This window comes from Aphanomyces astaci, assembly GCF_000520075.1.
Source record: "Aphanomyces astaci strain APO3 unplaced genomic scaffold supercont1.10, whole genome shotgun sequence".
In the NCBI taxonomy this organism is placed as follows: Eukaryota; Oomycota; class Saprolegniomycetes; order Saprolegniales; family Verrucalvaceae; genus Aphanomyces; species Aphanomyces astaci.
The window spans coordinates 1,403,930-1,428,907 of record NW_009798273.1 but is presented as its reverse complement, the minus strand read 5'-3'; the positions used below and the strand labels follow the sequence as shown (position 1 = coordinate 1,428,907).

At 49.3% G+C, this 24,978-nt stretch overlaps 7 protein-coding genes across 9 annotated transcripts; 4 read left to right on the top strand and 3 right to left on the bottom strand.

Moving 5' to 3' along the window:
• Positions 1 to 1,097: 1,097 nt before the first annotated feature.
• Positions 1,098 to 8,056, top strand: H257_05620. 2 transcript variants are annotated; one of them, XM_009830553.1, is made up of 9 exons: positions 1,098 to 1,847; positions 2,334 to 4,355; positions 4,838 to 5,425; positions 5,489 to 5,582; positions 5,637 to 5,994; positions 6,073 to 6,267; positions 6,314 to 7,069; positions 7,154 to 7,743; positions 7,794 to 8,056. In XM_009830553.1, the coding sequence occupies exons 1-9, from the start codon at positions 1,112 to 1,114 to the stop codon at positions 7,948 to 7,950; spliced, it is 5,496 nt and encodes a 1,831-aa protein (XP_009828855.1). In that variant the 5' UTR covers positions 1,098 to 1,111; the 3' UTR covers positions 7,951 to 8,056. The 2 variants fall into 2 exon arrangements, with proteins under 2 accessions (XP_009828855.1, XP_009828856.1); XM_009830554.1 differs by having other exon boundaries at positions 1,157 to 1,847; positions 6,073 to 7,069.
• H257_05619 (hypothetical protein) lies at positions 8,011 to 10,542 on the bottom strand. Its single transcript, XM_009830552.1, has 7 exons — positions 10,411 to 10,542; positions 10,055 to 10,355; positions 9,733 to 9,994; positions 9,525 to 9,677; positions 9,095 to 9,462; positions 8,505 to 8,693; positions 8,011 to 8,264 (listed from the first exon to the last, which is right to left on the bottom strand). The coding sequence occupies exons 1-7, from the start codon at positions 10,473 to 10,475 to the stop codon at positions 8,124 to 8,126; spliced, it is 1,479 nt and encodes a 492-aa protein (XP_009828854.1). The 5' UTR covers positions 10,476 to 10,542; the 3' UTR covers positions 8,011 to 8,123.
• Positions 10,543 to 11,949: 1,407 nt separating this feature from the next.
• Positions 11,950 to 15,531, bottom strand: H257_05618 (hypothetical protein). The gene is made up of 6 exons (XM_009830551.1): positions 14,850 to 15,531; positions 14,661 to 14,804; positions 13,690 to 14,178; positions 12,546 to 12,850; positions 12,322 to 12,478; positions 11,950 to 12,274 (listed from the first exon to the last, which is right to left on the bottom strand). The coding sequence occupies exons 1-6, from the start codon at positions 15,459 to 15,461 to the stop codon at positions 12,029 to 12,031; spliced, it is 1,953 nt and encodes a 650-aa protein (XP_009828853.1). The 5' UTR covers positions 15,462 to 15,531; the 3' UTR covers positions 11,950 to 12,028.
• A 1,198-nt stretch (positions 15,532 to 16,729) lies between these two features.
• On the top strand, positions 16,730 to 17,757 carry H257_05617 (protein RarD; the record flags this gene model as incomplete). Its single annotated transcript, XM_009830550.1, has 1 exon — positions 16,730 to 17,757. One exon carries the CDS (start codon positions 16,730 to 16,732, stop codon positions 17,660 to 17,662), a length of 933 nt encoding a protein of 310 aa, XP_009828852.1. The 3' UTR covers positions 17,663 to 17,757.
• A 558-nt stretch (positions 17,758 to 18,315) lies between these two features.
• On the top strand, positions 18,316 to 19,296 carry H257_05616 (protein RarD; the record flags this gene model as incomplete). The annotated part of the gene is made up of 1 exon (XM_009830549.1): positions 18,316 to 19,296. The coding sequence occupies one exon, from the start codon at positions 18,316 to 18,318 to the stop codon at positions 19,294 to 19,296; it is 981 nt and encodes a 326-aa protein (XP_009828851.1).
• Positions 19,297 to 19,586: 290 nt separating this feature from the next.
• H257_05615 (protein RarD) lies at positions 19,587 to 20,694 on the bottom strand. The gene has a single exon (XM_009830548.1). It carries the CDS (start codon positions 20,633 to 20,635, stop codon positions 19,634 to 19,636), a length of 1,002 nt encoding a protein of 333 aa, XP_009828850.1. The 5' UTR covers positions 20,636 to 20,694; the 3' UTR covers positions 19,587 to 19,633.
• Positions 20,695 to 21,124: 430 nt separating this feature from the next.
• H257_05614 lies at positions 21,125 to 23,904 on the top strand. 2 transcript variants are annotated; one of them, XM_009830546.1, is made up of 6 exons: positions 21,125 to 21,176; positions 21,231 to 21,536; positions 21,607 to 21,946; positions 22,590 to 22,898; positions 22,972 to 23,112; positions 23,544 to 23,904. In XM_009830546.1, exons 1-6 carry the CDS (start codon positions 21,151 to 21,153, stop codon positions 23,847 to 23,849), a joined length of 1,428 nt encoding a protein of 475 aa, XP_009828848.1. In that variant the 5' UTR covers positions 21,125 to 21,150; the 3' UTR covers positions 23,850 to 23,904. The 2 variants fall into 2 exon arrangements, with proteins under 2 accessions (XP_009828848.1, XP_009828849.1); XM_009830547.1 differs by lacking the exon at positions 23,544 to 23,904 and having other exon boundaries at positions 22,972 to 23,240.
• Positions 23,905 to 24,978: the final 1,074 nt, after the last annotated feature.

The window sequence follows — 24,978 nt, the reverse complement described above, 5'->3', positions numbered from 1 at the left end:
GATCTATGCATATATTTGTTTGTGGTTAGGGTATACTCGGAGTAATATTCTGTCAGGTACATATGCAACCTCAACAGGTTATGTATTTATAGAGCCAATTGGTTCACTGATTTATATATAACACATGGGATCAAGAAGAACATTTATTTAAAGAGGTATTTCTACACAAATTTCAAGGTGGGTGATTGGCTGAATCCGAAGTCCATTACTCCGGAGTAAATTGTCCCATGTCTCTAAAATTGGAAATCTAGGTATTTTTTTAGGAAAATAAGCCGTAATAACGATAGAACTGGACGAGCCCAACAGATGTATACATCGCACTAACGTTAGTATATTGGCTAATCGGAAATACAAAGATCAAGTGAAATATTGTCGATTTGATATGGTGCATTGAGATCTGTCGATTCTACGTCTCAATTTGCTGAAAATTTGAGTAATGAATATGAAATAGAAGTCAGAAAATTTTGTGAAAAGTTGGTTGTTTATAGATGACGTGCACCATAAAAATTTGGGGAGGGGGTGAAATCGAATCAACCAAACCGATCCACAATCGATCTGATTGGTTGAATTTCATTGAGATGGTTTTTATTGGCTAATAATTTTGAGCTCATCTCAGGTAGCCAATCAAATCGATTTAAATTCCAACGAGAAACCACGCCACAACACGAAATTTCACTAGAAAGCACAATAGATATTTGTGTATACCCGTACCGGTATGATTTTTCTGCCGCCCAAGTTAGTTACTACGTAGTACATTGTGAACGCGAGGACCCCACAATAGTAGTTATTATGTCTGGGAAGATATTGCGTACGGTACGGCTTGACAGTGAGCAAAGGTGTATGAAGAATGTTGATCGTTGAAGTCAATGAACGAACGACCTGGCAGTCTGGGTGCATGATGAGGGTGGATCAATTACGAGCGGCGGGGCGATGTTTCTTGCTGCGGAACGATATCCTCGTCAGTATTGCCGACATAGCTTGTCTCGTTGCCACCGCACTTTGCTCTAATATGGAGGACGGGTACTACTACTGGCATCTTCCTGTTATCTTAGGAATCGGAAGAAAATGACCCAACTATCGTCATACGCATCGTCGCGTTCTGATTGGCCGAATGCTTAAAACAGAAAGGGCAGTTGGTGCCCATTTCAAGATTGCAATGGGAGGCGGCAACCACTACGGCGGCAACAAGGGTCGAGGACGGGGCTTGTCAGCAGCAGGGCCACATCGAGGAGGGACCGGTGGTCGGTCATCTCGCCCCATGGATATGTCTGTCGACTTGGATTTTGCGCTTCGGCGCAAGGAGCCATTCAGTCGTATTCATGACATGATAGCGTTTATGGCGGCATTGGACAACGCCCCCCCTGCTGTCATCAACGAGTTCCTCATGCTGTTCACGCGCGAACCGCACATCACCGACAAACTCACGTGTATTCTGGAACTCCGTTTCACCCCCTCGACGTTTCAGCAAGTCGCGAAGCCTCTGTTGGCGCTGCTGGCGTCCACGACACTGGTGCATTCGCCCCATGCATCCGACGTTCGAGCGGTGCTGCGGCTGGTGTGGTCGTGTCCGCTGTTTTTCAAACGCACGATGGATTGCCTAAACGACCCGCAACTCTTATCCGACGTCAAGCACGACTCTGCACCACACTTTGCGGCGTTGCTTCTGTTGCTCGTCAAGAAACTCCCGTCGGTTGTCCCGTTAGACGACATGTGTTACGACCTCCTGGGGCGGTTCCGAGACTGGGGCCATCAGAATCTTCCAACGACGTCGGGTGTCGTCGCCATGTTGAACGAAGCCATGGAATTGTGCGAAGAATTTGTTCCATCCCGGGCTCCCCACGACAAAGGTATATGTCGAAGAAGCAAAGTACAGATATTGCTACAATTTCGAAATGTCCCAATCTATCGACTATAACAGTGTTGTATTGTCCTTTTACCCCAATATTGGACTTTTGTGCATATTTGCCAAATCTATCAATTCTTTGTCCTGACTTTTGTATGTAAAGATCGTCCAGTATCACACTAATTTTAATCACACACTATTTCGGTGTTGAACCGTCGATGATTGGCCACTTGATTCATGTTCTCGGTTTTGATTGGTCGATCGATTTTCTGCCAACTTGGTGGCCAATTTCGAATCGACAATACCATACATAGTATTATGTTTCGATGCCCATTACACTATTTTTGTTTTTTCTACACCAATTCCTTCCATAACGTAAGTGATGATTCTCCGCAGCTATAAATCCGTGTGCTGATGATAGTGTTCGAGTTCGTTTTTGTCTCCAGTGATTATTGAACATAACACCTCACATTAGTATGGCATGTAGTAGCGCCAGCAGCCCCAAACTACTTCGTGGACACGACGCCACGGCCAGTTCGGCGATTTGTGGAGGATGGCGACACAGCCATCGGGCCTCGCCACGACAACGACAAGCCCAACGTCGACGACATTCAAGTGCTTCCCACTGACGACGAAATGCGCTGTGCCGAAGAGCCGTACTTGCCGCTGCATCCCGACAGCCCGTCGGACGCTGGTGCCCACGTGTCGTTTCACTTTCGCGCCATGCGGGAAGACGCGTTGGCGCAGATGCGACGGGGTTTGCAGTGGTGGCTGCACCCGTCGACGGACCGATTCGTTCCCCCCCCACGACATTCGGATAAACCTCGCTTGAATGTCGCCGTCCAAGTCTCGTTGCGGCAAGTCCACGGGTCGATTCACAAGGGCGTGCTCTTTCAGGTGCGCGGGCCACAGCCGTGGCCACATGAGACCAAAGCCAACTTGACGGCGCTGTGGGAACGCGACCGCCGGTACGCGGTCGGGTCGTTGGTGTGCATTGCCACCGAAGTGACGATGCCGCCGGAGCCAGACGCTGAGCCGGGGCGCGATGCGTTTCCACGACGGGCACCGCTCGCGTGCCACTCGCTCGTGTTTGGCACCGTGGCCGTACGCGACACCGCTCTGTTGGTCGACCCCGACGGCTTTTGCATCAGTATCAAGCTCATTCGCCCGACTGAAGTCCCGCGCATCATGCGCGCCATGTCGCATGGCCTGAATGTACTGCTTGAGGTGCAGAATTCGTTTTTCACGGGCTACGAGCCGATCTTGCGGTCGCTGCAAGCCCATGACGTGGCACCCCGGCTGCGCGAGTGCCTCTACGGCACGGACCCCGCCGCGACGTGGACCCAGCGCCCGGCGTACTTGACGCGCACGCACTTGCAGCTGCAGTGCCTCGTGCACCCCGACCATCAACACGACGTGAACCTGCGCCAGGTGCCCGCGGCGTCCAAGGACGGACTGGCGGCGCAGCTGCGGGCTGTGATGGACAAGCTGGTGCTGGACGCGTCCCAGATTGACGCGTTTGCGGCGGCCATGACCCAGCAAATGTGTCTGATCCAAGGCCCCCCCGGCACGGGCAAAAGCTACGTGGGCACGCGCATCGTGGACGGCATTCTGGCGCAGACGGGGGTGACCGTGGGGCCGATTCTCGTCGTGTGCTACACAAACCACGCGTTGGACCAGTTCCTCGAGGGATTGTTGGACGATCACATTGTACGACCTCTGGACATTGTCCGCGTGGGAAGCCGCAGCAAGTCGGCACGTCTGGACGAATGCACGCTGTTTCACTTGCGGAAGATGGAACACTTTGCTGGTCCCACGCGGCTCGAAAGCGCGACGCACGGCAAACTCGTCCGGACGTGCCGGGAGATTGAAGAGCGAACGTTTAGCTCGTTTCACCAAGATACGGCGCTGGCCAAGTTTTTGCAATGGCTGGCGCAGTCCAAAACCGAAAGCTTTGAGGGCATTTGCGGCCCCGTGGACGACGAAGATGGATTTCGCGTCCAAGGCGGACACAAGGCCCAAGAAAAGCTGTTTAAGAAGTGGGAGCAAGGCGGCAAGGGATGGTCATCGACGATGTGGAAGATGAACAAACCCGGACGACAAGCACTGCTCCGTCGCTGGCGCCACGAGTTCGTCGAAACCTGCAGTCGGCGGGCCCTGCAGGACTTTGACGTGTACCAAGAATGCGTGACGAAAGCGGCGGAGATTCAAACAGCGCAAAACCTCCGGCTGCTTGGACGAGCCAAGATTGTCGGTATGACCACCACCGGATGTGCGTTGAATCAGGAGCTGGTGCGATGCTTGGCCCCCAAAGTGGTGCTGTGCGAAGAAGCGGGCGAAGTGCTGGAGGCGCACTTGCTGTCGTGCTTGACGGCGGCCACGGAGCACGTGATTCAGATTGGAGACCACAAGCAACTACGGCCGTTGGTGAGCGAGTTCAAACTCAGCATCGATGCCAACAATGGGTTTAATCTGGACGTGTCGATGTTTGAGCGACTTGTGCAAACTGACGGTAACGTTACTTGTGTGTTCCTGCAGTCTGATCACATATATACTGTACTAGTATATATACACTATGCACTTCTTTGGATGAGAGTTATATTATACATGAATTGTAACATACTAGTATATACTATTAATAGTATATATACACCGGATTGTATTACAGTAACGTTAGGGTTAATAAAGTACAACTACGCAATACTACAGTAGTGTATATTTCGGTTACAACTGTACTATGCATGCCTATATATTAGTATACTAGTATATATTATTATACTAGTATATATTAGTATACTAGTATATATTTATTTACTGTATATGGACTTTGCTAGGATTGTAACGAGTTGCGATGTCGAAGCGTATCTTTTGAACATAGATTGGATTGTGAACCACATGTACTGGATTGCCCAGTGTTTGTATATACTAGAATATATATATATATCCCATGGGTTGTAAAGTGAACTAACAATGAATGCATGCAATCCAAAGTAGCGCCGGTGGTGACGCTGAACACACAGCGCCGCATGTCGCGAGACGTGTGCGACCTCATTCGATGGACGATTTACCCGACGTTGGAAGATGCCCCGAACGTATTGCAGTACCCGGCGGTGCTTCGGGGGTTTTCGCACTCGCTGTGGTTTCTCGACCATTCGTTTCAAGAGAGTGACAAGGACGGGTCCAAGACCAACGCGGACGAGGCGAGTATGGTCGTGGAGCTGGTCCAGTACGCGCTGCGACAGGGTTTCTGCGACGTGGCGGTGCTGACACCGTACTTGGGCCAGCTGGTGGTGCTGCGCAATGAGCTCAACACCAAGCACGTGTGGACCGAATTGGGCGAAAAGGACGAGGAGGACGTTCTGGCGCTGGACACTCGCAGCGTTGGGGACGACACAAAACAACCGTATCGCATGGCGATGAAAAGCTTGAAAAACTGCGTCAAACTGGCCACGGTGGACAACTTTCAAGGCAACGAAGCCGAGCTCGTGATTGTGTCGACTGTGCGCTCCAATGCGAGGGGCAGCGTTGGCTTTCTCAAGATTCTGAACCGCGTCAATGTCATGCTGTCGCGCGCCAAGCATGGTAGACCCCACGAACAACCTTTCATATATCTTGGGGTATTTACTAACTGTGAATAAACCGCAGGAATGATCGTGCTCGGGTCGGCCTCCACCATCCGAGCCAACAGAAACGCCACCATGTTCAACAATGTGCTGGACATTTTGGAATCGAAACAACTGTAGGCGGCCCCACGACCGATTTGGTTCCTGTAATGTCATATGTATCTGGATAGCATCGGGCCATCCATTGGCCTGACGTGCCAGAACCACAGCACTGCCACCCAAGTCGCCTCTGCCAAAGACATGCGACGGCTGGTGCCGGACGGCGGGTGTCGGCTGCCCTGCGATGCGCGGCTGCCGTGTGGCCATGTCTGCGCCAAGTGCTGCCACAGCGACGACCGAGCCCACGTGACCAACCAGTGTCGAGAAAAGTGCACCAAAGCGGTCGGCAAGTGTGGCCATTTGTGTCGTCTGCAGTGCTTTCAAGCGTGTGAGTGCCGAGAACTCCTACCCAGTGTCGATTTATCCTGTGGTCATATCGCAACCAACGTACCGTGCATCCATCGCGACACGATTCAGTGCAAAGTCAAGGTAACTTACAACTGAAATGATAAATGTTAACATCTATTGTGTTTACTGATCGCGATAACGTCATTGCGACTCCTACAGTTTACCCTGGTCCGACCAGATTGTGGCCACAACGTGGTGGTGGATTGCGCGACAGCCATCGCCTTTCGGGCTGCCACGTCACGAGACCAGCAACTCTCGGCCATCGGAGAACCCTGCACCGTGACCTGCGGCCGCACTCGCCCGTGCTCTCATACGTGCACTGCCCCATGCCATGCATGTGTTGAATCCCAGCAGGTAGAAAACGAAGCTGTTGTCACATGATTGGCAATAGCGTCTTTAGGACTCGGGCCAGCACGTGGGCGAGTGTACGCACCCTTGCAACCGCATGTTGATCTGCGGCCACGCTTGCGCTGCGTATTGCCACCCTGCGAACGAATGTCCGCCCTGTCAACTGGCCTGCAGTGCCTCGTGTATACATTCAAAATGCGCATTGCCGTGCAAAGAGCCCTGTGTGTCGTGCGCCGAGCCTTGCATGTGGACATGTTCCCACCGCCAAGAGCGCTGTCCCCTGCCCTGCGGGTCCCCCTGCATTCAGCTGCCATGCGACGTCCGTTGCCCCAACCTGCTCGAGTGCGGGCATCAGTGCCCCGGTCTGTGCGGGGAACCTTGCAACGTGCCGTGTCGGCACTGCGCCTCGGCCGATCTCAAGCACCAAGTGGTCGACTTGATTTTGCAGGTGACATTGGAAGACCACGACCCGAACGACTCGCCGCTCGTGGCGTTGCCGTGTGGTCACTCGTTTACAATTGAAACGTTGGACGGGTACTTGGAACTGGACAAGTACTACCGCAAACAAGATGGCGTCTGGACAGAGGTGGCGCCGCTGAGCATGCAACTCGTGGATGGACAGACCAATAAGTCGTGCCCGCAGTGCCGCCGTCCAATCGACCGCGTGAACCGATACGGCCGCATACTGCACTTCCACGAAGTGTACGCGTCGGAGCGGAAATACCTGCACAAGACGACGGAATTGGTGCTGCAGTCCCAACAGCGTCGACAGGAATGGACCACCCAACCAAATCCAGCGCATGCTATCGTACGTGTGTGTGAGACACTGTGGCCTTTGGATGTTTTTTGAGTTTGTCTGAGACAGTGTGCAATTTGATGGATGCTTGGTTAGATGTGGTTAAGGCAATTCACACGGCAAGCCATGGCGTGCTCGTCGCCTGGGGAAGCGATGGCTGTGAAGGAACGCCATTGCCTGGAACAGGTGCAGCAGCAGCAGGTCAACTTGAACACGTATCGAAACACGATGCAATCTGCGACAGAGTTGCTGTTGAACGTCGAGTTGTTGGAAGTGCACCTGGTGTGCGTCGCACAAGCATTAGCCGGCCCCAACACCATCAACGCTGTGGGATTAGTCAAGCGAGCCAAGGCGATTGAAGCGTCGAGTCGGGCCTTGTGTGCGGAGGTGTCGTCGCATCGAACGGAAGGGCAAGTGCTGGTGTTGGCGTTAAAGTTGCGTCTGCTTCTCGTGGGCAGCCCGGGCGACCAGTTTGCAGACAAGCCATCGATTGTGGATGAAATGAAGTCGTTGGTGGCTAGTGCGTCCAGCAGCACCCCCATCGAGTTTATCGTTCAAGCTACCAAATTGGTGGACGCTGCAAAAGTCCAACTGGACAAACTGCTGACCCAAGCAGAAAAGGACGAAATTTACAAAGTGTTTGCCGCCTCTAGTACGCACTGGAACTCTGGGTTTGGAGGTCACTGGTAAGAAGATTACTATCGGTTTGAGTGGACTGATTGAGGAGATTGGGCAGGTACCAGTGCCCGAATGGACATCCCTATGTGATCACCGAGTGTGGGGGCGCCATGCAAGTGTCGGCTTGTCCTGAATGCGGGGCGGCGATCGGCGGATCGAACCATGCCTTGTTGCCAACCAACCAAGCGGCCACGTCATTTTTCACGTCGACATGACAAATACATATGGAGAAAGCATGCGTGGAATACGTACATATATATTCTGTATTGCTGGATGTGTGTAAGCCCATGATTAGTCATGAATATATTAGTTGACGTAAACTACTATTTTAGCATTTACGTAGTAAAATAGTTCATCACAGCAGAGCTACGAAGAATATATCACATACTCAATGCACCGTTTTGGTTGGCACGACCGTGGCCATCACATCAGCATGGGCACTGGCGTACAATATGAGCTCCCCATGTGTGATACCGCGCCACAACGTTGTGTGGATCGGAAGGCGGGGGGACAGGGCGTCGGTTGCATCCTATCTCAACCGCCAAGTCGTCATATAAGTAGGAATACGATATGGTATACATGTATAAGTAGGAATACGATATGTTATACATGTATAAGTAGGAATACGATATGTTATACATGTATAAGTAGGAATACGATATGGTATACATGTATAAGTAGGAATACGATATGGTATACATGTATAAGTAGGAATACGATATGGTATACATGTATAAGTAGCAATACGATATGCTGATGTTTTTCAAACCTGTAAAACTCCGCGCTCGAGGTGGGCGTGGGCGCCGGGGGCGTCGATGATGCAGTCGTTCTCGGACAGAAATACACTGGCGACCACGTGGTTGGTGTGCGGATGGCGGGGCAAATGATCTGGAAACAACACCGTCTCATACCACGTCAAGTGCCGCCGCATGGAGCATGCAATCCCAATCTCTTGGCTCTAAAATTTATCCACACATGAGCAAAACATAATTAGCCACAAGACAAGACTTGGTCATGTATATATATATTAATATATACAAATCAGCCAACATCAACATATCATATATATATATATATATATCATTTCCCCACACAAGGATGCAGTAACGAGCTGGAAACTCGTTAAGGTGTCGTACTAGTATTGTGAATTAATTCGCTATAAGCGTCCAAAATTAAATCGCATGGTTTGTCTAATCAATATAGAATAATCAATATAGAATCACACACGAGTTTCATTGGTTGAAACATACTTGTCGTTTCTGTAAGAGCCAATCAAATCCACTCAAAATTCGTTTAGCGAATCGATGATATATTCGATCAGGAAATCGAATCCACAATATATGTATGTAGTCCACTTACAGCAAAGTACCACAGCAACAAGTTGAGACCGGTGGACGGGGCCTTGTACATGAGGTTATAAATCCCGTGGTGCTGCCAACACGCAAACACAACTGGGTCCACGAACGTCAGGTAGTGCACGAGATGGGGCCGCTCTTGGCACACCCAGCTCATGACGATCGTTCCGAAGGAATGGCCGACCCAGTGGACGGGCGCGGTCACGTTCTGCTCAGTCAACATGTCTGCGATGGCGTCAAGGACGTGCGCTTTATCTGGGACGCTGTCGTCTCGTAGCTGCATTGCAATGAACGGCAAGTCCAGCAGGAACACATGCCGGTTGGTCGTGCCCCCAAACATCGTGTGAAGCAGCGGAATGTAGGTTGGCAGGCCTGGTAAAACCCACACATGGTCAGCCACGACCGCACGTTTTAGAAGAAGAAGGAAAACTTGCCTATGCCAACCCCATGGACAAAGGCCAATGGCGGTAGATCAGTGGAGTGGTCTAGGGAAGATGGAGGACGATGCCAGTACCCCACTGCCCCCGTCACGTGATGGTGTTGAAATCCATGCCAGCGTAACCAAAACGACACGACGTAGTTGGCTCCTACATAGTGACGACGAACGTTCACAGAACGTTCTTTTGCGTTGATTGTACGAACCGATTGTGGCCATGTACAGGGCTAACGGACGCGCCGTGGCTTCAAACGGGTCGAGATTCGGCTGCAAAAACGGGAATGATGGTCGTTGAGTGTGCACAGAGCATTGAAGCGGTGCGATGGCGTGCAGCTTGGCAACTATGGCGTCGATTTCGCCGCGTTCGGCTGCGCTAGTGTCGTCGTAGGTCTTGGTAAAGAACACAAACGCACTCCACTTTGCCACGTCGAGCTTGGACAGGAGGCCATAACTCACTCCGTAAAAATGCTACGAAGTCACAACAGTGTAGGGAACATACTCGAGGAAGTACTACTGGGATGTACGTACCCCTTCCACGAACCGAGGCACGTCGTCGATGTGGGTCATCATCTTATCAAAGAATTCCATGGCCGAACCCACCGAATGATGCGGTCGGTTGGCATTCACGGCTTGGATAGTCGGTGGATTTGGATGCAACGCACCTGCCTTGGCCTTCTTGTGGAGATAATGCAACGTGAATACGCATTCTGCACACAAGTACACTATCAACGGCAGCGCCACCATCGAGCTTAGAATGGACTCGCCCGCCAGCCCCATTTGGTTGGCTATGAGTGCTGCCAGCATCACAGGACTGAGGTACACGATGGCTCTGCGCATGGATGAGGTCATTGTTTTACGCTACGCAGATAGAATGCGTTGCATACCTGATGGGAAGCACCACAAAGAGAAGGCAGAGGTAGTAGTCGACAGACTTGTGCATGATCAACATGCTTTGTCCGCGGACTGATTGTGGAATGTGATGCGTTCTGGACGGCAAAAACACTTCAAGAAGGCGGACGACGATTGCTCTTTACGGTTTCATGTGACAAGATCTTTGCAAAGGAGTTTATAACACAAAAACAAAGCATAAAACCTCTTGGTTTAATACTACCATTCCTGAAACCTAGTTTTAGTCTGGCGTCGTTCGTTTCTCTGGAGCTGCCAAAGTGTGCGATCTCGGCGCTCTGGACCTATCAACCACACGTTGCGCGACTTCAAGTCTCGGTGGATCACCTTTGGCGCCATCGAGATCCTCTCGGTAGAGGCCATTTATATTTGCACTTAACCAGTACTATAATAGGTACACCATTTTTCGCTGAACGTAAAAGTCCAATTTACTGTACTCGACTACTGTAATAGGAAAATCTCATTATATTTCAACAATATATTACATTAATAGTAATATATTGTTGAAATATAATGAGATTTTGCTTCATGTACTAGTACTATTAATAGTACTAGTAAATTATTAATACATGAAGCAAAATCCACGCAGTGTTCGGGAGTTAATCAAATATTATTAATAATACAAGTAGTTATAGTTCATTTTTATCATTCACACTACTACTTTGTCCACAAACAGTTCAAACAAGTGGTTCAATTTAAGATGTACCGTTTTAAGCTTAGTCTTTGTATCCTGATTTGCATATTTTTTAGGCGGTTAGGTTAAAATCTGCCTTTAAGGAATTGATTGGCAATTAATTCCTACTTCATAGTATAAAGGCAGATTTTAGAACCTTAAATTGGACTTTTACGTTAAGTTCAGTTATGTCGGGTATATTTCGTCTTACGCACAACTGATTCACGCCGTGTGCGTTATGTTCGCCGAACATTCGATATATTTCGTACAGACCCTACATCGTTGCAGTATATTTCGACTTATGTCCGGTATATATCACCCTCAGGCGGTATATTTTATACATTGTTCAATATTTTCCAAATATCTATTTCGATTTTAGATGAAAATCAAGTAAATCAACGCGCTTTTTCATCAGGCGCAACCCCCCATCTTTTCAGCAAGACCGTAGAACAACTTGAGCTACTGGGTGTAAGGGTGTAGATGATTCACGTCGTCGTCTCACTATATCTATGATTCAGACAAGTTCAAAACGCTTTCCACCACATCCGATTTACTAGTACTAGTAGTACTGTACTTGATTTTCATCTAAAATCGAAATAGATAACATACCATTTGAAATCTATTGCAAAACTTGTACTGGTAACATATATACCGGGCATAAGTCGAAGAAATAAATACACAGCAACGATGATGTAGGGTCTGGACGAAATACATCGTAAAATGCTTGGCGAACATAACAGAGATGGGGTGAATCAGTTGTGCGTCAACCAAACATACAGGAAATAACCTGAATTTAAACGAAAAATGGTGTATGTACGTATAGTGTACCACCAACTAAAACCTGTTGTCCATCAAAACACATTTGCCACTTATATATATATATATATATAAAGAATCCTATTTACTAGGGAAGATGATTCCATCTACCGCCGACGCAGTCGAAGGGTCCACACGAATCCCAGGAGCACGGCCAAGATGGCAATCACCAGCGTGTCTGTTTCTGGCACGACATCGGCTTGCACCAGCAGCGACACCATATCCATCCCCGATACAAAGCTCAGCACGAACGCCCCACTGCCCACGATCCACCCGCCCACGCGCTTCCACTGCGCCCACGCTTTGCGGTGGGCCACAGCCACCAACGATGTCACACATTCCGTCGGCGTCATCTACATCGTTCCAAACGTTTCAAACGAGAAATAAACGGATTATTTACATGTTGAAACGGCAACAACGCTTGATGCCATGCCAGCTTGTGCAGCGCCAGCGTCACCGGCACGTAGCCGTCGGGGTTGATGTCCAATGACAAGTCGTAATAGCGTTTCGCGAGCATGAAGTCCTGGGTCGTGCCTACTCCGTGTTCGTACATGTATCTACTCAAAGAAAAAGGATATTTCATCAACTCCGACAATCACGATATATATATATATATATATATACCCCAAGTTGTAGCTGGCTTGGCCGTGCTTGGTCGACGCCGCCACGTAATGCGCCATCGCCTTGGCAAAACTCGGCGTAGTGGACGTCCCGTACCCGTAATAATAAAAATCGCCCAATTTGACGTTTGCATCCACATTGCCCTGGGCGGCCGCCGCCTTGTATAGCCGAATCGTACCGTCCCCTAATCCCAGACTGGACGGCATCCCCAGCTGACTCTCCAACATCCACGCAGCGTTGTGCTGGGCCACTTCATAACCTTGTTCAGCCAATACAACGTACGTTCGGAACGCGGTGGTGTAGTCTCCCTATAGTGTCACATAAAACTTTCATTGAAGACGTTTGTTTCAAGATACAACTGTTCAAAACCGTTCCGTCGAAACGTTTATAAAACGTTTCCATCGACGTATGAAACATACAATTCAATCTCACACCAATCAAAACCTTTCAATTCTATCGTTAGTTCGAATGGTGATTATCGCCCAAAACAATTGTCACTTTTCGAGGATGGTTGAAATCACCACTACAAAGCAGTATGATTGGCTACAAAGTATGCAGGTTGCAATATGATTGGCTAAAACCGATGAATACTATGCACAACGATTCTACCCTCTTAAATGGCCATATATATCGTAAGTTTCGCAGGTCGGGCAGATTGATGGGCTTACTATCAACCACCCACCAGACGAAAGTACGAGTACAACTCACACAATACAAGTCGACATGGGCTTTTATATGACATATATCAACCTCCCACAATCATACAAAACCGCAGTTTATACAGCCATACATACAACCATCAACAACGATAGTTTACATATATACAATCCCCAACCACATATTGTGCGTTTGCCCAAAATATGGATTCGCCAAATCTATCGATCGATTCGTTGTACTTAATTTTGTATGTAGAAGAGTTGTCCTGTGGTGATTGGTATCACACTAATTGGATTCACAGACTAATTGAATTCACAAACTAATTGAAGTCACACACTAATTTGACGTTGATGGTGGTTTCCTGCAATCTGATTGGCTAAATCCTTCTGCCAATTCTTGTGTACATTTGGTTGGGTCGATTCATTCTCCATGTCGATCCAGTTTAGAATAAACAACTATACATATATATATGGATGGCTACAGTCCATACCTGGGAGAAACTCTGATATGCATGTCGTAGCTCTTGTTCCCAGTAACCTCGCTCCGCCACGGTTTTGAACGCATCAAGCGCCGCGCGGCAGGACCTGGCGACGCCAATCCCATGCATGGCCATGTGGCCCACCTTGTGCATGCTCTGCGTGTGTCCGTGCTGCGCCGCCACCTGAAAGTACCCGTAGGCCGCTTCAAAGTCGGGGCTCCCGTCGATTTGGAGGGCGCCCTGGAGCGCCAGCGTCCCGAGATTGTAGAACGCGTCGGCGTTGCCTTGTTTGGCGGCGGTCCGAAACAGGGTGATCGCCTTGACCTTGTTCTCTTTGGCGCCCCGTCCGTTCAAGTACAGTGTCGCAAGGCCGTTCTGCGACGCCGCGTTGCCTTCGTGCGCCGCTTCCTGAAAGTACGCGAACGCTTTCGACAAGTCCACGTCCACGCCAATGCCATTTGCATAAATGTGGCCCAAGTTGGCCGCCGCCGACGTCACGCCCTGAGTGTCGATGCATACACGAGCGATCGTGACGAGTTGAATACAATATATATATATATATATCAAAATCACGGATGCTAATGATTTATGGAGAGGCAGAAAAGAATTGTATAAACATGTACGAAAACCCATAGGTTTTTCGATAGAAGCCTCATTCAATGTATTGTTGATTTGATATACAAATTTGGGGATCGAATCGCGCCAACCAAACCGATCCACAATCGATCTGATTGGTTGAATTTCATTGAAAAGGTTTTGATTGGTTAATAATTTTGAGCTCATCTGAAGTAGCCAATCAAATCGATTTAAATTCCATCGAGGAACCACGCCACAACACAATGAACTTTCACTCGAAAGCACAATATGATGTGTACAAAGTTAAAGATCTACGTTTAGGTTGGGCCACCATCTGGTGGTCGATGATTGGTTGAAATTTTTCTCAATAGAGCAGTATTATTGGCTAGGAATAGAATTTCTCTTACCAAGTCGTGGGCTTTATGAAAGTACGTTGCCGCTTTCTTCACATCTTGCGTGACCCCTCTCGCGCCATAGTAATATAGCAGCGCCAAGTTTAACGACGCTTCGGGATCTCCCTTGTCGGCCGAGAAATGATAGTATTCCACCACCTAACCAAACAAATCCTTAGCCAACACACAAGTGACAACTCGTACGTCGACGTCGCCGGGCTGGTTCTTCTTGTGCTGGAGGTCCGCCTGGGTTTTGAGTCGCTTGTGGCGCTGGTCGTACAGCACCGGACTCAGCGAGTCCTCGTTCTCGCGGACTTCGATTGCGCGGTTCGCCACGACTTCGTAGTACCGCAGCGCGGCGTCGCAGTTCTTGGGCACGCCGTCGCCCATCATGTGCTTGTACCCGAGCGCCATGTTCGCAGCGAGGTCGCCGCCGGCCGCGGCAAAGTACAGGTACACGACGGCTTTGGCGTCGTTCGGGACATCGCCCCAGAAACCCGTGGCGTGGGCGACACCGAGTAGAAACTGCGCGCGCGCGAGACCCTGCGACGCGGCCAGCTCCACCAGAGGAAGACTGGCGTTGTGGCGAACCGTGGGATGGGAAGAGGACGTGCCGTTTCCGTAGAACTCGGTCAGTGCAGATTGGAGCAAGCGAGCGTGGTCCGATGGGTCCACCCCTGCAACAGCAACAGACTCGGCATGCTCTTGCCATGCTGAAGACGCCGAGGGTTGTGTGGATGCCACTTCGGCCGACGACGCGCCAGTACAGGACGTCGCCGCCGCGGCGCAAAAGAGGAGCGGACGGAGGAACTTCATGGGGTTACAGAGTGAGACAGGAATAGCAGGTGCCTGCGGCAAGCTAAGTATAGGACCAGACACCACGGCCACGTTAATGCAACCACGTGGACAGTATTTCCTAATTAGGGAAATCTAGTGCGAAATATCCCTATTTCATAGAAACGAGGATTTTTCAACCAATCAAACGATAGTGTGCAGAAATGACAAACAATCTCGTAATGTCCTCAATAAATCTCTACGATTGGCTAAAATACCTTCCACAATTGAAAAATAACATCCAATCAAGCGTTTCAAGAATCCAGTTATAGTTGGTATATAAATATGCCGTGTGTGTGGAAAACCCATCGCTGCATTGGGCCAGGGGTAACCTGTAGAGGTATCTAGTAGTACTGTGAATAGTATTGCACAACTTACTTCACTGATACTACAGGGTACTGTACTACAGGGTACTGTACACAGACCAATACTCCGAGTACAAGTGTATTACAGTACTACCGGTATAGGGACCAATTAGTATATTCTGTACTAATTTACTACTTGGGAGTACGTAGTACTAGAACTAACTAGTACAGTAAATCGTACTCGAGTCGATGTACCGTACTTACTGTATTGATGCACTTTCCTTGGATTCCATGGACACCCTGTCGGAGCATTCCGTTAATGTAGTCCAATGTGTACGATCCACGTACCCGTCTCATATCCAGGGGTGGCCCAGTGGCAAGATTCGAAGGCAGCGTGTCAGGGAAATCCACTGTCCTCACCCGATGAATTCAAACCCCTTGAGATGTGCCCTCGAATCTACCGGTACTAGTACATAACCTTACGAACCAATGATCGAATTCAGGGTTCGCTCCTACTGTACAGTGCACGGGCACTCCATTGGTCTGACGGATGGGCTGTGAGTCCAATGCCCATCGATTCCTCGTCGCTGTTGTATCGACCGACACACACGTCGACGGTACTGTACAGTATACCAGTACAGTAATGTATACTACCGGTAGTACTAGTACTAGTACTGTACTATTTCGTTGGAGTCGAGAGCCATGCATTGGGGTGATTTTTTGTCACCTGTCGGCTGGACGGCGAGGTCAAATCTGTTATTCTAGTGTATATTTCCCTAACCATAGCTAGGTTCCACTTTACATGACATAGGATACCGCAGAACCCGATCATCGACCCACAGTCCACAGTCCGGCCTTTAAACAAGTTCACATCATCGCAAACTTCCATGGCGGGTCCTCCGATTCATTCCCATTTTCGCCACCGTCGGCACTCTCATCCTACCCATGCGCAACGGCATCTGCGCGGCACTGCTGGCATACTGCATCTGGGGCTTCTCACCCTTGTACTGGCGGCTCCTGGCCGACGTGCCGCCAGACCAACTGGTCATGCACCGCATCGTGTGGTCGTTCTTGATTGTGTTCGTGATTGTTGTGGCGACGCAGTGGCAGGACTTTCGCCAGAACGCGCTCACATGGTCCAACCTTCAACTGCACGGCACGGCCGCGTACTTTATCGGAGCGAACTGGGCGCTGTTCGTGTGGGCGGTTAACTCTGGCTTTGTCGTGCAAGCCAGTCTGGGCAACTACATCTTGCCGTTGGTCACGGTGCTTTTGGGTGTGGTCGTGCTACGCGAACACCTGCGACCGTGGCAATGGTTCGCGATTGGTCTGGCCGCTGTCGGCGTCGTCGTCGTGTCCATTGGGTATGGCGTCGTGCCGTGGATTTCGTTTGCGCTCGCAACCACCGAAGGCATATATGGCCTCTTCAAGAAGAAAGCCACGCTGCCGTCTCTGCAAGGCGTGGTGCTCGAAACGGGCGCGTTGTTTGTACCGGCGGTCGCCTACCTCCTGTACGCTGAAAGCCGGGGAGTTGGCTCGTTCGGCCATGGAACTATGGGCAAGAATGAGCTTCTCTTCGGAGCTGGCATCATGGCCACGTCGTCGCTGGTCTCGTTCGGGTATGCGGTGCTGCGCATTCCGCTCACACTCACGGGCGTGCTACGGTATATCACGCCGACCATTCAAGTGTGTTTGGCAGTGTTTGTGTACCACGAACCGTTCTCGACCGTCAACTTTGTCGGGTTTGTCCTGCTGTGGATTGCACTGGCGATCTTTTCCGTGCAAAGCTACTTCAAGCATCAACAAGAGATGCGGCGAAAGACCCAAGTGTCGCTGCTCTCGACTGCGTCCACGCAAACCGTGTACAAAAGCGTGTAGTAGTTAGTATGTAGTAATAGTACAAATGTAGTTCACATAGAATAGTGTATGTAGTACATAGTACTAACGATATGTAACGTAGTAGAACTCGTCACCCATCGTCTTGTCGATACTTCACACAATCATGGGGATTGGACAACTACGGCAGAAGTACAGACTCGGTACATACTATATTGACTTCAATACGTATCAATAATGACCCCTTCAAGTGGTTGTTGCTGGGTCGCTGTTGACATGGATAAACAAGTAGTCATGAGCTAATGCTTTGTGCAATGAATGAATGATAATCAATGTATTAGTACATAGTGCGACTTGCTTCAGCGTTTTAAACGTTAACTTTAGGAGTGTACAGAATATGGATTGGAAGCTCAACATCCCACGAAGGTTATACGTTGATGATTGTCTTCATTCAATTTGCAACTATTGTACTTTATCTGAGCAGTCCCACGGCCATCATGACTTCCCGCAGATAGTTATTAATAGCAAATCAACCAAGCTGACCACCGCCTTTCACAACTTCGAAACGGCAACATCTATTTTTAGATTTGAGTGGTCATTTGGCAGAACGAAGAAACCGCCGCACCATTCTGCGTTCTTTCAATGAAACTGCAAAAAAATGCTTGACGGCACGCTATACTTTACAACTTACGTCGATGACTGATCGAACTCGTGGCGTGATGAATGGCGCGGTGGCGTACGTGATCTGGGGCCTCTGTCCGGTCTACTGGAAGCTCCTTGCGACGGTCCCTGCCATCCAGTTGATTGCGCACCGCATCGGGTGGTCGGTGCCGCTGCTGGTGCTGATGCTGTCCCTGCGGGGGGAGCTCCATGTCGTCGCCGCCGCCGTCCAAAACAGACGCACCATGGCCACGTATGCTCTGTCCGCGTCTCTCTTGGGGGTCAGCTACTTCGTCTGTGTGTGGGCCGTGAACGCCGGCTTCATCGTGGACGTGAGTCTCGGCATGTACATCAACCCGCTCGTGAGCGTGCTGCTGGGCGTGTTCTTCTGCAAAGAGACCCTCAATACCGTGCAGTGGCTGGCCATGGTGCTCGCGGCGGCGGGAATGCTCGCCATGGCCATCGACTACGGCAAGTTTCCGTGGATCGCGTTCACGATTGCTTTGGACTTTGGCTTGTACGGGCTAGTGCAGAAGAAGGCGCCGCTGGGGGCGCTGCCAGGTGTAACCATCGAGTTCGTGCTGCTCAGTGTACCGCTGGTCGTGTACTTGTTGGTCGTGGACCAGCAGGGCGACGGGGCCTTCGGGCACACGGGCGCGGCCCACGACTGGCTCATGGCGGGGCTCGGAGCCACCACGGTGGTGCCCCAAGTGATGTTTGCCGCGTCGGCACAATCGATTCCGTTGAGCATTTTGGGCATTTTGCAGTTTCTGGGCCCGACCATCTCGGTGCTGCTGGGGGTGTTGGTGTATGACGAAGCGTTTGGCACTGTCAAAGCCCTGTCGTTTGGCCTCGTCTGGCTCGGTCTGATCTTGTTCACGTCACAGAGCTATCACCAAATGAAAGGAGTTGAATTGATGCAGTGGGTGGCAATAACTACCCCACCTTCCGCCATGATGTACCCAATCGATACTGAAGCCAGCCGTTCGACTGAACTGGTGGTGAATGTAGTCTAGGCAGGTAAAATGCAACGCTAGATCCCGATAAAACTTTAGATATTCCTGAATATTTAAATAATTTAAGATAGATCCCGACTCTTATGCATCGTTAACAATCCTGACGAAGAACTACCAATTGGTCTTGAGTGGCATATGAACATAATAAGAGTCGTATTGCACAAGATATATTGCTTTGCCTCTTGAGATACCTCATTGGGGTTTCTCGGGGAACCTACCCTGTGGAAGTCAAGATCTCAAGTTTCAATTAGCCGTCGCTGCATGTACATGTCCGAAACTAACAACCAATATCAAATCATGTGAACTTGTATTAGCTGCATTAGAGACACTCGTAACATTACACTACATTCAAAGCAGAATGCGACTCTACGGACTTGTCGTCTACTGCCGCGATATACTCCGCAGCGGATAGTCGCACCGATGACACGACCACTAGTTCCAACGATATCGGTTGTTCCACCTTTGGGGATCGTACAGACTGCGTCGTGAACAAAATCAGACCGAGCCAGACGAGGCCAAACGACAGGGCTTTGACAGTGCCAAACGCTTCGTCATACACCAACACCCCCAGCAGCACCGAGATGGTCGGGCCCAGAAACTGCAAAATGCCCAAAATGCTCAACGGAATCGATTGTGCCGACGCGGCAAACATCACTTGGGGCACCACCGTGGTGGCTCCGAGCCCCGCCATGAGCCAGTCTTGGGCCGCGCCCGTGTGCCCGAAGGCCCCGTCGCCCTGCTGGTCCACGACCAACAAGTACACGACCAGCGGTACACTGAGCAGCACGAACTCGATGGTTACACCTGGCAGCGCCCCCAGCGGCGCCTTCTTCTGCACTAGCCCGTACAAGCCAAAGTCCAAAGCAATCGTGAACGCGATCCACGGAAACTTGCCGTAGTCGATGGCCATGGCGAGCATTCCCGCCGCCGCGAGCACCATGGCCAGCCACTGCACGGTATTGAGGGTCTCTTTGCAGAAGAACACGCCCAGCAGCACGCTCACGAGCGGGTTGATGTACATGCCGAGACTCACGTCCACGATGAAGCCGGCGTTCACGGCCCACACACAGACGAAGTAGCTGACCCCCAAGAGAGACGCGGACAGAGCATACGTGGCCATGGTGCGTCTGTTTTGGACGGCGGCGGCGACGACATGGAGCTCCCCCCGCAGGGACAGCATCAGCACCAGCAGCGGCACCGACCACCCGATGCGGTGCGCAATCAACTGGATGGCAGGGACCGTCGCAAGGAGCTTCCAGTAGACCGGACAGAGGCCCCAGATCACGTACGCCACCGCGCCATTCATCACGCCACGAGTACGATCAGTCATCGGAACCATCGTCGTGGTGGTGGAAATGTAAAATGGCTATAGATGGATTGTGATTTGTAAAATAGTGGCTATAGATGGATTGTGATTTGGGTTGGAAAGGCATATGACGAGTATGCGGGACGACCCGTGGCTTAAATTAGACGTAACCTTGCATGTGTGATTGCTTGTTCAAACAACTTTTGTACATAAATGTCTACTATTAATACTCCGAGTAGTATGAAGGGGACGATGAGCAACTACAGTATACTAGTACTATAATTAATATTATAGTATTATTAACCTAGTAGTAATAGTACTACGGACAAGACCTATGGACCTGTGGACTTGGGGAACCAGCAGTTACTTAGCAGTTTCAGATATTTTTCCCTCGTTTTAAGAGCATGGCCTTGCCGGATGTCGATATTCAAATGACGTGGCAGCGTGAAAACGGCCCACGACAACTTGAACACAGTTGCCTTCGAATTTCGACAAATTTCGAAGTTCGTAGAATTACAACCACGAGTTTCGCCCCACATTATTGTGTCATGGCGCCAGCGTTCGACTTGTTCCGGTACGGGGCGGACTCCGTGTCTTTCCGTTCATGGCTCGTCTGAACATGCATTAGGAAAGTGCCGGAAGACTTGCAGACGACCTCCGTGTCGTCGGGCATCTTCACGCTGCTCACGATCGTGGTCATGACGTACCTAATCGTGGCCGAGTACATTGGGTACGCGTACTCGTCGTCGAGCTTCGTGTCGAGCGTCGTATTGGACTCCCATCAAGAAGATCTGTTGCGGATCAACTTCAACGTGTCGATTCCCGCGATTCCGTGCCGGCATTTGTCCATCGACTTGAGCGACCACCTCGGGCTCCAGTTCACCAACATCACGCGCCACATTCAGCGCATTTCCCTCGTCCAGACCCCAGACGGGTACTGTACTTCTCCCCTCCTCCACCATCCTGACGTCATATCTCACGTTACATCTCATACCTGTCACCAGGACTCTCGCACGACACAAGGAAGTGTTCATGGCCGAAGCAGTCGCCGCGTGGGGGAACGTCGGCCACGTCCTCCACGCCGGCGAGACGATCACGCCGCTCCTGGACACGACCACGTTCGACGAGTACATGACCAAGTACGACCTCGTCCTCGTCAACTACTACGCGCCGTGGTGTCCGTACTCGCAGGCGCTTCTACCCGTATGGGAAGCTACGGCGTTGCAACTGCAGGATCACCCCGAGTACGCCGAGCGCGTGACCATGGCTCGCGTCGACTGTACCCAGGACAACTCGGTGCAACTCTGTCGTCGGGCTCGTATCATGGCGTTCCCTTCCATGATGGTACACGTTGTCCCTAACTATTCACAGAGATTGGCATTGTTTTGTAGCTTTCTGCAAAAATCTATTTTTTTCTTTCGATCGTATGATATATATATTGCATATCAGTGTGGGTTTGAATTTTATTTAAATGCAAACCATATGGGTCTTTCAATCGCATAGATATGATATCGAAAATGTTAGTTTGGGATGAACACAATAAAAATCGAGGCTTTGAAAACAAATAATAATATTATTATTGTTCTTTTCAGCCAAATTTGCCTATTTTGGGGGATTGATGAAATCGCCAACGAATCGAGCAAACGAGTATGATTGGCTACAAAGAATGAAGGTTGCGATATGATTGGCTAAAAAGATTGATTGATGGATTGCAGTCATATACCTCTTCAACTTCGTTTTATATAAAATTTCGAAGGTCCGGCGATTGTTCGGCGGTTGCTTCAACCAATCGCCATAGGACATATAATACTTGGTTTCACCTCGTTTTTAGCCCCTGGTTTGATTTCACCTCTCGATCGTACTAATTAGTATATATATATATATATATATATATATTATATACTGACTGTGAGACAAAAATATTATCATATTTTGGGTAAAACAACCCAATTGCTGTGAGGACACCAATGACCATGACTCTGGGTAGATTTACATGTTTGGCAGAACGTTCACTCGATACATTTACAACGGACCTCGCAATCCCGAATCTCTGTTGCTATTTCTCGACTTGTTTTACCGGCGGTTAAATCCCGACGGGGACTTGGCCGAAGAAGTGCTGCCTGATTTTGGCACTCAATTGGGTCTTTTGGCCACGGATGACTCGGACGATGATGCAAATGAAGGCTGCGAAGTGTCTGGCGCGCTGTCCGTGCAGCGTGTGCCGGGTAAGTTGTCATTCAAAGCGGCCGCCCCCGACACTTCGTTTGATCTGTCACATATCAACACGAGTCACCACGTACGATATATATATATATATATATTGTGATTTATAAGTACATTCCTGGGCTCTAAAAGATATGAATATCTAGGTCAACCATTTCTCATTTGGACAGTTCAAATCTGCCGAGCACCGCCTTGCCTCCCATGGGCTCGTTGCGACACAGTACCCCCTTGATAAGAAAAAATTCCACGCCCAAAATATTAATATTACGATCGAACACTATATTAAGGTAAGGACAAAAACGTCGTCACACACCATTTTCCCTTTAGTTTGTCGTCGTATTCCTTGTCGTCCAAAGCCAATGGCTAACGACCATGGCTTATATATAGTGTGAAATTTATAGTCTTATAGTTTTTTTTTCGATATGTCCTTTGACCTTGTTTCAATAGCGCCGCCCTTTTGCTATGAATTTGATCAATTATAGTGGGATATATTTGTATGCTATGAATTGTATCTGGTTTATCCAAATACATATAAATCGAGGATGTCGTGTCCACCATACTTGTATTTGTATTTTCCACCAATGAAACTCTGCCACGTGAATCTCGTTTGAATCGATCGTAACGTTGTTTGTTAATATATATATATATATATATATATATATATATACATCCATCATCCATTTCGTTTCAACTAACCCCATATGACACACATAAATAGATTGTCGGGGTCGACCGCATAGACGACTCTAATTTTTTGCTCGACATGCGGTCCCGCGAGTACGAGTTTTCGGTGACGTCCAACCAGTACAACGCGTCGGGAGATGTGCCCGCAGCCGTCGTGACCTATGACGTGGCGCCCCTTGTGATCGAGCTGCGTCCGTACCACGTGCCGCTGTTCCGGTTCTTCACATCCTTCTTTGCGATCGTCGGGGGCGCGTACACGATCCTCAAAGTGGTCGACGCCGGCGTCTTCTTAGCCCTCAACTCGATGCAGAAGAAGGCGCAACTGGGCAAATTGAGTTAGACGACGACCTACGAGTGTAAACATGTGTACATTTATATATCATGTACGACACACACGACGGCATGCTGGTATAGTAACAACAAGTACTGGACGTCCAAAGCAATGGGCAGAGTGCTTGTTACACTACATAGTAGTAATAGGTAGTACGAGTCTGTCGATATACGTACTACGGCAGCGTTTGAAACTACAGTAACCAGCGTCACATAACAGTACAAAAAGTACAGTTTTGTGTTAAGAGCCTGTCTGGTAATATTTCAAAAATATTATACCATTTTTTGACAAAATGCCATTTTCAAAATGGAGGTAAAAGGTCCATTTTGGAATAATTATGGCGTTTTAAACCTCTTAATCCCACTTGGAATTATTGGGATTTGGGTTAAGGGCTCCTCTGGATACCATGTCAAAAAATTATGCCATAAATGGGTTTTGAGATTTAGCACTTTTTGACCAAAATACCAAAAAACATTGTTTGAGAAACCGTCTGGATCCACATGATGAAACTGTCATGTCGCTGAAATTTGATTGCGCGCGAAAGTTGCACGCATATCGAAAGGTTTTGATGAAGGCATCCTCGTTGCCTTCGAGCATTTCAGACACCCACATGGCCCCAGTCAAGACAGAGACGCGTTTGGATGTCTTCAGCAGGTAGGCTGAATAGTGGTATGCCATGTACGCAACCATGATCCATCGTCGGCGTCGTCGAAGGCGCTGTTGGAGCACATATAGTTGTAGCATCGGCCTTGAGGGTGGCTATGGTTGAGCTGGTTGCCAGGCGGGCCCTTAATATTAGGTTTCGACGGAGCACAACTAACTTTTGGCAAATGTGTGAGAACTGTGCATATGTATACCAGGTACGTATGTATACCGGTAGTAGTTTGCTAGAACTATCTATACACGGCAATGCGATTGTTATCTTAACCATACGTACAACACAAAAGGTCAGCTAGCCAAGTCAATTGGTTACATGTGGTCTTATGTCCTTATATGTCAAGGGTGTACAGTATATATATGTTATATATGACCATCCTCAGAGGCGGAGGTAGGTCAAACCGGCAAGAAAATGTTTGAAATGTACCAATACGTAGTTCTTATTCCGTATTTCGTTCACATGTGCGTGTTGTAGATGTGA